The sequence below is a fragment of the Eurypyga helias genome, unplaced genomic scaffold (genome assembly GCF_000690775.1).
Source record: "Eurypyga helias isolate BGI_N326 unplaced genomic scaffold, ASM69077v1 scaffold15313, whole genome shotgun sequence".
NCBI classification, from domain to species: Eukaryota; Metazoa; Chordata; class Aves; order Eurypygiformes; family Eurypygidae; genus Eurypyga; species Eurypyga helias.
This window is the reverse complement of record NW_010239369.1, coordinates 1-12,251: the sequence shown is the minus strand read 5'-3', so window position 1 is coordinate 12,251 and position 12,251 is coordinate 1. Positions and strand designations below refer to the sequence as shown.

The following is a 12,251-nucleotide window of genomic DNA, read 5'->3' as shown; positions in this document are numbered from 1 at the left end:
GGAAGTATTTTTGGACTATTGTTGAGTGTATGACTGTAGTTGCCATGCACTGTGAAAACTTTAAGTGGATTGGTTTTTAGGAGAACTTCACTAAAAACCCAGCTACTAGATTGGCCTGTATAATGTGTGTGGTTTGGTTTGGTGTGGTGTGTGTCTTGGTGTGGGTTTTTTTAGGTTGTTTGTTTTTGTTTGTTTTTCCCTGGCATTTGCCAGTTTGTGAACCCTTACATAATGAACAGATAGTGGGTTTCTGTTGGTAACTGCCTTTTGTGGAATCCTAGAAATACTCCGTGGAGTGAGAGGCATCTGTAGTTGACAGGCTGGTATGTAGAATTGGGATTGTAGCAGAAGAATACCGTCCTTGCCTTCCCTGCAGGGCTGTGAATGTGTAAGATAATGAGTAAGATAAACTAATATATTTTTCTGTATCTTCTTTCTTTCAAGACGGCGATAAAGAAAAACAACCCACGGAAATACCTGCGCAGTGTTGGTGATGGAGAAACTGTAGAATTTGATGTGGTAGAGGGAGAGAAGGTGAGAGATTATGGAGATTTAAGGGTGTGGTCCAACAGAGTTACCATCACTCCAGTGGGGGAGTAACATAGAACCTTAGGTATATATCTGGTGGATATCAAGAAGTGTTTCTGGATATGTGTCAAAACTCTACTTTTACTGCATCTTAGTACTTCTAGAATCTACTTTTTTTTTTTACTTCATAAAGTATTTGAACCTTGCAGGCTGCCCTATAAGCATTAACTGATGCTTGTATTGCCCTGAAAAATTTGTCTTGGAGTCTGGTAGTTTAATAACTGCAGGGACCTTAAAGTTGTTTGTACTTCTGCTTTCTCAAACAAACTTCTTGAGTTTTCTGAGCTCTCTTTGATTTTGGGTGGGTGGGTTTTTTCTCTCTTTAGTTACTTCTTCTTTTCCTTCACTTTTTCCTCTGAACTCAGCCTGGCTGATAGGGCCTTAACACAACAGTTAATCATGTGTTACAGAGTTGAGAATAACATACCTGCTTTTGCACTGCTTGGGAGGAAGGGATCTCTTGCTTGGAATTGATGAAACGGGAACGAGGCTTGTTTGCATCTTCTCCCTTCCCCCTCTCCCTGTAGTACATTGTTTTCTTGCACCACCCTGGCTAACTTTTCTTTTGGCCTTTTAGGGTGCAGAAGCAGCTAATGTCACTGGTCCAGATGGAGTCCCTGTAGAAGGCAGCCGCTATGCTGCAGACCGGCGCCGCTATCGACGTGGCTATTTTGGCCGACGCCGTGGACCTCCTCGAAGTGTAAGTGTTAATTTCTTTAGTCATGGTCATCCTACCTCAGGAGTCCTCTGATCTTTTCATGTGAGGGAAATGCAGGTTTAGCACTGACATGCAGTAAACTGTCAATGTTTACCCAGGTTGTGAGTGTTATTCAGTAATATTCTGGGTTCCTACCAGAACAGGAATATTAATATTAACTGACCTTCTTTAGAAATCAGCTGCAAGTGCTAGTTTTCCATACATGCTATATACCGATACCAAAATCATTATCTTCACTGCAGGTAAAGGGTTTAATTCTTTCCCGATCACTTGTACTGAAACAGCTGAAGATCTCAGTTAAGACTGGACAGCTCTATCATATGCAGAGCACAAGCTGTATTTCAAACTCTTCCTCTTTCCTCCTAAGTGCAGAGGAAGAATGTGCACGTTCATCAGTGATGTTGATACTGATGTTTTCTATTATTGGATGTCCTGTAGGCCATTATTTGGAATGTCTTTCTAGAATTATGTTATAAGTATCCAGGTCCTTTTGTTTCATCCATGCTTGTTATAAAAGCATTGTGTTAAGTATCTCACCCCTTTGTACTTCCTTTTCAAATAAATGGATACCTTAACTAGTACACCATGCCCTTTACCTGAAGCAAGGGGAAGTATTTGTGTTACTGTATGTAATATAACCATAATTTAGACAGGTTACTTGAAAAAAACAGATGAGCTTAAAAATTCATCATTTTTGCATGGCATGGTAGCAGTTTGACCAACTAGTTGAAACCTTCATGTATCATCTCTTCATAGGCCTACACCTACAGTGTGAAGGTAATGGGGTTTTTTTCTTTAAACTAGCTGTGCACCACTTCTCATAACACCTGCAAGCCTTCCTAAGCAATGTCCCTGTGGGTTTTTGCAGAGGGAGAAGTAATGAACTACATGGCTGTAGTTCTGGCAGTTACTACACCTATCCACATTGTGCTTGTGCTAAATTGGTTTCTAGAACAATCCAACAAATTGGAATGTACTCCACGCCTGATCCTTTTCTTTCATCATTTAGTCTGGGATCATCACTTGCAGGAATGTGTGAATGATTTAATATGAGAGCTCTGGTGGAAGTCTCTGCCCAGTCAACATAACTCTTCTCATCTTGTTTTACAGAGTTGGCAGCATGGGGGCAAACTAGGTGCTGTCAAATCTTGTCTAAAGCCTGGCTGTTTATACTAACTATCATGAGGTCTCTTCTTTTAATCCTGCTGGACACCCCTGAGCCCTAAATACATGAAAGATGTTCTTTGAGTCCCTTAGAGCCTGCTAGAAGTTGGTGCTGGTAACTGATGAATACTTACTACTCAGGCTGTCCTTGTTTTTGTGGCAATACAGTTTATAGCTTCAGCTTACATGCCAGGTGGCAAAGAACTAGGATACTTGGTTTTGTTCTGCTTTTTGATGTGTCTGGTTTTATCTGTTAGCTCATCAACCAGCTACTTTCCACTATTGATTCTGTTTTCTTTTGCTCTCCTGAGGTTAAAATTTCTGTCAATTGCCTTTCTTGGGAGTGAATGCTTTAGTTGGTGATATTGGTGTTGTTTGGGAGCTGCTTTGGATTTTAAATAAGTTTAGACACTCCTGTGTACTGCGGAGTATGAAAAGCAGCTGTTTCCTTCTGCCTGAAGCGTGATAATGTGAGACCCATCTTGGACATGGGGAACATTCAGCCTTGGGGTACTCATGCTGGAACATGCTCTCTTGGATGTCTAATGCAGACTCATGCAGCTAAAAATGTGGTTTGCATGTGACAGTTACCAGCACATGCTTGAAGATGTACACAAGGGAAACAAATTAAGATATCCCTGTTATCCTTTGGCTTGCTTATATCTGAGTTCCCAGACTGTTTTGGTGTGGGTACGAGACCGTAGCTGTTGTGTGGCTAGTGCCTGATGTCCTAGGAAGTCATCTCTCACTTTGTAACTGAAAACATACCGCTCTTTCTCTGTGATCATTGATTGTGGAAGAACTGCAGCCTTCAAAACTTGTAAATGGTATTTACAAAAGGATGTTAACCAGAGTGTATGTTTGTTTCACATCGCTCATGAGGTTTGTTACTGATACTCTTCAGCTTGTTAAGTATTCTCTCAATGTCAGGCCTGCTCATTGATGAATTGACTGCTCATCTGGGTTTAGTATCATCTGTTAAAATTAAGAGTAAATTCTGTTTCTTTCAAGTATGATGAAGACCTTATAGTACCTTTCTGTTAGCATGCCCCTCTAACAGGTAACAAGGTAGACTCCATGATTCCTGTGACCTTTGAAAGATGATACTGGCCAGGCAGTGACATTAGCCAGCTTCTGCAGCACTCCTGAATTCATCCTGTGTTGTCTGACAGACCTGTATGTATAAGACTTGAGTGATACTTCCTTTTCACATTTAAGCTCTGTCAGGAATTCCTCATGCAACCAAAATTAATGTTCTGCTAGGATTGCTCAGCTTTCCACATGCGGCAGTGGACCCTTCTTGTGTTCTGAGCTAGTTTTGAGGTGCAGCCAGTGCTGCTGGGCCTTCTTACCCAGTCACCCGTTAGTTGCCTGGACAAGTCAAGGCTCCAATTTAAAGAAGCCTGTGCAGGGACTGCCCCTGAAGTTGTCCTAGTGTAGGTAAGTGAAACCAAACTTGCCCAGATGTTCTTGCCATCCTTTGTGTGCTAGCTTTGATAGATCAGTTGGAAGTGGAGTGAATCCTCATCTGAATCCTATCAGTATTTCCTTTTGGAGATTTTTCACTTGCATCAGTTAACATTATTCACATTGAAACTGCATGTCTACTGCATCCAGATGCTTCTCTGTAATATCCTTGTTCTTTAATAAGGTCTCTTCTGACACTTCCATTCCCATATGTGTAGAGGGGGAAAGAAAGGTAGCCATGTCTGAGAGGCATAACAGTATGCACACGCTATTCTGTTTGGTCCCATTAACAGGTGTGTTAAAGGTTGTGTCTGTCTACTTGAGGAATTCTTTCTGGCTAACTGCCCTGCAGGGTATTTCTGAGACAAGTTTAAGTTGCTGTTGGTATAGCACTCTTGGGCTGTGTTTGCTAAAAGGATGTTTACTCGGCTGCAGGCAACTCTGGTGAAACCCTTTCTTTCAGGTGCCACTGCATGTGGTCCTACTATACTTAAAGACCTACTGGGCTGCAGAGGTGAAAGGTTTTCCCAGAGCTCAGCTCTCCATGTCATCAATGCTTATTTATTGCGGGGGTGGGGGGGGAAGTTTAGGTTGTTGAGGTGACTTTTAACATGGTATCTTCTAGGTTTCAAGAACTTCTAATTGATGTCAGTTAGCAACTCCAGTCCAGCCTCATAGCAAGAGCTGATTTCTCCTTCCTCGCTGACATGGTTTTAGGTAAACTAAAGATGCTATCCTTTGCCATGCTGGCTCAAATGTCTGTATTGTGTGTTTTAACCTACTGGGTCTGTTCTTGGACACATTGTGTAAATTTCTCAGGAGTGAAGAGAACTTTGAGGAATCTGGTATTTAACGGACTCCAGTGGAACTACACCTGGATTGCATAGATTTTTCTGTGGAAAGTAGTACTTGTTCATATCAGAAGTTTCTTAATTGTATCCACTACAGAAAAGAGGTTGTGGTCTCTTGCTAATCTGTCTGATAGCAGACATGGTGTGGAGGTGTAGTCAGAAAGTTGTTATAAATCATGGAATATCCTTGAGAACTGATAACGTCCTCAGCTAAATTCTGTGTGCAGTACTAACAGAAGAAGCCTCTATACCAGTGAGCCAGAAAATAGGTGAAATAGTTTGAGAGCTGTTGTATAGGCTATTTCTCGTAGAGAGGAGACATGAAAATATGAATAGCATTATAGGAAAACTAGAGACTGATTGGAAGAGATGTAAGCACAAATGAAGAAATTAAGGGAAGCAGATGGGTAGAAAGTTCATTGCAGTTACAGTTATTGCTTACAAAACATTTTATTTAGGAAACAGCAATAAAATTTTGTACCTTTTTAGGGTTAGAGAAATCTGCGTAAGAACTTCATGGAGAATTGCAGCCTCTCTTGGTCTTCTTCAGAGGAAAATGTAGAGTGCAGCAGGCCAGCTTCATTCATTCATCTTTTAGGATGACCTAATGTTTTGTTGGAAGATACTACACTGAGCTCAGACTCCTGGAGGAGACTGGGGGAACAGGATCATATGTGTGGTGCTCTTAACAGTACAAACAAAGCTTTCTATATAATATACTTACTGTCAGTACAGGAAAATAAGAGCTCAAAGCTCAGGTTCTGTTTTCTGGTCAAATTGCATCTGTTTCAGTGACTTCTGACAGCATAACTTTTTTTTTTTCTGGAGCCATACTTCTCTTCTGGACAATAGACCTGGATCAGTTGACACTGATACTCATGTAATGTGTTAATTGAATTTTTATGATCCTACAGAAGACACAGGAAATTATTAGGACTTCTGGGCTAAGCAATTCAGTTGCTTTGCTAGTCTGTTTTCAACTGATTGTTTACGCCAAACACATTTAAAATACTGACATAGCAGCATTTGACTCAAGATCACTATGAGAATGTTTACATTGTTTTTGAGTAATGCTTCATCAGCTGTATGAGGTTCAGTGAGGCCAAGTGCTGAGTCCTGCACTTGGGCCACAACCACCCTGTGCAACGCTACCACCTTGGGGACGAGGGGCTGGAAAGCTGTGTGGTGGAAAAGGACCTGGGGGTGTTGGTTGACAGTGGCTGAATATGAGTCGGCAGTGTGCCCAGGTGGCCAAGAAGGCCAACGGCATCCTGGCCTGCATCAGGGACAGTGCGGCCAGCAGGACCAGGGAAGTGATTGTGCCCCTGTACTTGGCATTGGTGAGGCCACACCTCAAGTGTTGTGTTCAGTTTTGGGCCCCTCACTACACTGAGATGCTGAAGCATGTCCGCAAAAGGGAACGGAGCTGGGCAAGGGTCTAGAGCACAAGCCCTGTGAGGAGCATCTGAGGGAACTGGGGTTGTTTTAGCCTGGAGAAGAGGAGGCTCATGGGAGACCTTATCACTCTCTAACTTCCTGAAAAGAGATTGCAGGGAGGTGGGTGTTGGTCTGTTCTCTAGAGTGACAAGTGATAGGGCAAGAGGAGACAACCTCAAGTTGTGCCAGGAGAGGTTCGCATGGGGTATTAGGAAAAACTTCTTCACTGAAAGGGTTGTCAAGCATTGGAACAGGCTGCCCAGGAAAGTGGTTGAGTCGCCATCCCTAGGGATATTTAAGACATGAGTTGATGTAGTGCTTAGGGACATGATTTAGGGTAGACTTGGCAGTGTTAGGTTGGTGGTTGGTCTGGATCTTAAAGGTGTTGTCCAACCAGAACAGTTCTATGATCAGGTTGGTCATTCTTTCCATCACTACAAGAAAGAGTCTTTTATGTGAGATTCCAGTGCAGCCTGTTGTAGGGAGGAATGGCCTTGGGCTCTGCCAATGAAAACATGTAGAAATTCAGCACTTTTTTTTTAAGAGCTGTGAATGTGATGCTGATTTGTCAGGTGCTAGAAAAGAGCTTTGATAAAAAATATTGTTGTGTGTGCCTCCCTACAATTAGGTTGGTTGATGCTTTGTTAGCTTCTGGCATGCTGTCCCTCAGACAAGACCTAATAGGCCTTCATGGTGCTGTATTTCTGAAATTGTAGTGCTAGAACTGAGTGCTGATTCCACATGTCTGTGCTCAGAAATCCTGGAGAAGAGAAATGGGGATTATGCTGTAACATGTTCAGGATTGGTTTCGTTTTGCATCCTCTCTTCCCTTTGTATCTTGCTGCTCTCTTCTGTTTCTGTGCTTTGCCAGTCTTCACATGAAGAAGAGAGTGGGAGCAGCAGTAGGTCCTTGCTTCGTAACAGGCAAATTCCAAGACTTCTGAGTCACTATTGCCACACAATCCCAGCAGTGCTGTTTCATCTTACTGTCTGAGGCACTTCTGCCCAACTCTCGCAGTTCTGCTAGTAAGGTATGCACCTTGATACAAACAAGGCAGATTGATAGCGCCAAGTAGGTGTGAGTCATATGATGCTGTTGTAAACTCAGAAGTGCAACTTTCCTTCTGGGTTCCGAGACTCAACTGCATCAGATGCTAACCTGTTATTACTGACTACTTACTTAGTGGGAGTTCCTTCTGGTATTTAGTTATGCTGATCAGTTTTATACATGAGAGAACAAAATGGATAATGTTACTTATGATTCTGTTTTTTTTTTTCTAATTGAGTTCTTATTTCTCTCTACTCACCTCAGCAGCTGACCTTGTCACATTGTTAAGAATAGAGCTGGTATAGCTATTTCTAGGTACTGTGTATAAAAGATTCTGGTTGCCTTTAGGCCATGTCTCTGCTTTTTGGAAACTTGGAAACTTGAAATTGTTAATGCACCTGGAGGGTATTTTACTGCAGTGAGAGGAGAAGCTTGTCCAGGTTGATCACTCAGGTTCATTAAATTCCCCAAGATTTCTTGTTATAACCTAGAACACTCCATCTTTTCTCAATGCCAATTATCATGTTAACTTAGTTAAGAAATTTGCAGCCCATGCAGTTTCCTGAGACTGCCAGTTAAAAACCAGAGCAAAATATGATGGTGGTAGGTTAAAATAGCTGTGTGGAGTTGGAAGGAGACCAGTCAAACTTCGTGTAGACTACTGAAGGCTGTCAGGAAGCAATAGCTTTTGGTTCCTGCTGGATCAGATCCAGAAGATCTGGAAACAGAAGTCCATCTCTTGTTAAATTCCTTCTTTTAAAGGGAAGGGTAGTTAGTAATGGGAATGGTAAATACTGTAACTTTTTTTATAGAACAGAGATTACTGATGGCTGACAGTTTAAAAAACCAAACTGCAATACAGCTTTATCAACTTACAACTAAAGGGGAAAGATTAACACTGAATCTCTGAAAGGTGGAAAATATTGAGTGTGTAGAAGAGTATTTGACATTATGTATTAGGGTTTTTTTCTGTCCTTATATTTGCTGATGCTTTTGTGGGAGTTCTCTGTGGAGTAGGACTCTGTATGCAGTGAGGCCACAAAGTGGTCTGTGGCAAGTTTCAGTTAGCTTTTGAAATTAAGAAGTGTCCTGATCAATAGCTGCCTTTCCATAACACATTTTCCGCTCAGAATGCAATGTCCTGGCTTGAAATGTACTTCTGTATGCATTGGAGAGAGCTGTCAGGTTCTCTGCCTTTCATGGCAGTCAGGGAGGAGGCCTCATCAGGCCTGTGAGGAGCAAGGGCAGCTCTGTTGTCTCTTGTTCTCTCCTAATTTAGTCTTTGCCCAAACTTAAACATCCTGAGTATCAAAATTTTTTTTTTTCCCCACCTGGTATGCTGGTGTTTCAGAACTGATTTACTGGGTGTGTTTTGTTTTTTTTTTTTTGAACTTGTGTTTAGACTATTGGGCTTTATAGTTAATATACTGCCTGTGCAATAAGACTTCATATCTGAATTGGTCTTCTGTGTTCTTTTGGCTGTAGGGTGGTGAGGGAGAAGTCAAGGATGGGGTCACAGAAGGAGGACAGCTTCATCAGCAAGTCCATAGGAATCCTACCTATCGTCCCCGCTATCGCAGGTTTGTACTGTTTTCTTTGCTCGTTTTACATGTGGATGCTTCTGCGATCCATGCAGGCTTCATTAGAAGCAGGAAGCTGTATTCCCTGGCATTAATGTGCATGCAGATGGTAGGGACAGGGAGAAGTGTTTTAATGACTAGGAGAAAGGTGAGCCACAGGAGTAAGAAAACAACTTCCCTATACTTAGAAGTGCTTATATATTGCTTGGCACAAGGAATAGGTCAAGAAAGAGTGAAGAAGACTTTATCCTGTTAACTTGTCACAATTGACAACATAATGAAGTGAGTTGGTGGATCCATGTCTTTTGAGCTGAACTCTCATGCTTTTGTGGTCAAGTTTGGATTCCAAATTCCACTTGATCTGGGACGGCTAGGCCCACCATTTGCAGGGACAGGACGTGCTTTATAAGTTTTCTTGGGTACTGCAGACAGCCCACAGCTGTTAGCAGCTTAGCACTGGACTAGCAGCTTGTGCATACCAGTTCTGTCTTGTGTGACTCAGGCTCGGTTCTGTGCACTGGTGCTACTTGTAGGTACAGAGGAAAACCTGCTGTTCTGGAAAACCTGCAGGTGTGTCCTGTCTCCTACAGGCCATTAGATTATATGGCAGCATTGGAGTTACCTTGTAGTATCCTGTGCTAGTGTATGGTACTGCTGTCAGTCAGGATTTGAATTCTAGGTTCCTTGAGGGCTCCTAAAGGAGAAGGTAAGAAAATAGCAGTATTGGTTATTCTTGCTACAACTTTTGGAGAAAGGGTGTGCTAAGGAGACTGGGGAGTTTCTAGAATAGTAAGATAAAACTTGCCAAAATGACTGAGGAGGAAAAGGTGTGAAGAGTGGAAGTGACTGAAGACTCTGAGGCTGGGAGAGGAGGCAAATGAAGATACTTCAGAATTCTGAGTGGCATGGAAAGGATGGATGAAACTGTTTTTGCCTTTTCTGATAAAATAATGCTCTGAGGAGCCTTCATTTGAAGTAGGAAATACGCTGAAAAACAGAGAGGCTTATAGAACCGTTGAACAGCACAGGGTGGCAGTGACCTCAGAAACATCATCTGGCTGAACCTTCTGTGGGAAAGGGAGTTTAGATGAGATTATTTAGCACCCTGTCCAATCACATCTTAAACTTTCAGTGTTGGGGATTATACCACATTCCTGAGGAAGTTATTCCAGGAAATGATTGTTCTCACTGGCAATCTTTCTTGTATCAAGACAAAGCCTCTCCTGGTGCAACTTGTACCTATTGCCTCTCATCTTCTCAGTGTGGCTCCTTGTGAAGAGAGAGCCTCTGTCCTCTCTGTACCTGCCCTTGAAGTAGTGGAATACTGTGAGTTCTCCCCTAAGCCTTTTCTTCTCCAGGAATAAAAGACCAAGCCTTTCCTCTCAGGGCAGTTTCTCCAGCCCTTTGATCATCACAGCTCTCCTTTTTGGCTGTATCTGCTCTGTTTATCTCCTTTTTCAGCTGTGGGAGCTAGAAATGGGCACAGTCTTCCAGGAGTGGCCTGATAAGTGCCGAGTAGCGTGGGATGTTCACATCGCGCTCTGCACTCATAATACCTCTGAATGGGGCCAGGGATGCGATTTGCCCTTGCTGCAGTGGTGCACTGCTGACTCGTGTTCAGGTTGCTGACTTGGTTGTTATGCACACAGCACATTGCTGGAGCTTTTTGTCATGGGATGCTGGTGATGCTAAAAGCTTGCATGAGCTTCAGTGCGACTGGTCAACTAATGAGAACACCATTGTGCTGTCTCTAAATAGGCAAATTATCTGGCTCAGGAAATCCTCAGTGTGGAAACCAATTGGAGGATGGGAGGCTATTTAGGAAGTAGGTTTCCTTGCCTTTATTTTTCCCTAGGGATCCATAGAACTGGGATAAACAGACACTTGAAGACCCAGTAGGCCATTCTGAGTAAAGATCCTTGAGAGTTCACATGAGCACGAATTCTTTCCAATGGGATATGTGGAGTAAGCTTCTGAGTCACTGTGTTAGTCATGCCTTAAACTGTCCAGTGTAGGATTTTCTTTGTTTTCCAGCCTTAGTTCTGATATGAACACTCCAGCTTCCAGCCTCTACACTGAGGGAACAATTCCATAGCTGAGGAATTCAGTACAGTTAAATATCAGTGTGAAGTAGTCAGCCTCTGACTGTCATACCTTTTGAGATGTTGCCTTGCTTTTTTTTTTTTTAATCCGAATTCCTTTAAGTGGAAAAGCTCATTCAGATTCTTGGCTTGTGACTTGTTTTATCTTGGAGACTGAGTGACAAGTTAAGTAAAACACTGGATTACATTCACTGGTGTCCTTCATAAAGCACTGATGTGGTCCTCCACAACATCCTTTTCTCTGAATTGGAGAGAGTTTGATTTCATGGGTGAACTGTGTGGTGGATGAGGAATTGGCTGGATGGTTGCATCCAGAGGATAGTGGTAAATGGCTCAGTGTGCAGATGGAGATTGGTGACAAGTGCTGTCCCTCAGGGGTGATACTGGGACCTGTACTGTCTTCACCAGTGATAAACAGTGGGATCAAGTGCAGCCTCAGGAAGCCTGCAGATGGCACCAAGCTGAGTGGTGTGGCTGACATGCTTGAGGGATGGCATGCCATCCAGAGACCTGGGCAAGCTTAAGAGCGGGGCCTTGTTGAACTTTATAAGGTTCATATGTACTAAGTGCATGATCTTGCATCTGAGTCAGGGCAATCCTTAGTGTCAGTACAGTCTGGGGAATGAAGGGATTGTGATTAGCCCTGCCAAGAAGCACCAGGGGATACTGGTGAATGAAGAGCTGGACACAACAATGTGTGCTTACAGTTCAGGCCAACTATATCCTGGGCTGCATCAAAAGCAGTGTGGCCAGCGAGTTGAGTGAGGTGATTCTGCTCCTCTGCGCTGGTAAGACCCCACCTGGAGTACTCCATCCAGCTCTGGGGCCCTCAGCATGGGAAAGATAGGGACCTGTTGGAGCAGGTCCAGAACAGTGCCATAAAAATGGTCAGAGGGATGGAGCACCTCTCCTATGGGGAAAGGCTGAGGGAGTTTGGGTTGTTCAGCCTGGAGAAGGGCAGGCTACAAGGATACCTTATTGCAGCCTTTCAGTACTTAAAGGGGGCTCATAAGAAGAGATGGGGATAAACCTGTTAGCAGGGCCTGTAGTGACAGGACAAGCGGTAATGGTTTCCAGCTAAAAGGGGAAAAGTGTGGACTAGATACAGGGAAGAAGTTTTTTACAATGAGGGTGGTGAAACACTGGAAAAGGTTGCCCAGAGAGGTGGTAGATGCCTTGTTAATCAGATTGGATGGGGCTCTGAGCAACCTGATGTAGTTGATAGCACTGTCCGTGGTGGGCAGGGTAGACCAGATGGCCTTTAAAGGTCCCGTATCATAGAATCACAGAATGGTT

General features: G+C 43.1%; 1 protein-coding gene across 1 annotated transcript in view; it reads left to right on the top strand.

Annotated features, from left to right (window-relative positions):
- The window catches only part of LOC104506986 (Y-box-binding protein 3-like), a gene marked incomplete at both ends in the record, with an annotated part of 14,335 nt that extends 5,482 nt beyond the window's left edge, over positions 1-8,853 (top strand). Inside the window, 3 exons of the mRNA XM_010148135.1 lie at positions 445-534; positions 1,166-1,288; positions 8,759-8,853. Of these exons, the coding sequence (XP_010146437.1) occupies positions 445-534; positions 1,166-1,288; positions 8,759-8,853 (308 nt within the window). The remainder of the gene's footprint in view (positions 1-444; positions 535-1,165; positions 1,289-8,758) is intronic.
- Positions 8,854-12,251: the final 3,398 nt, after the last annotated feature.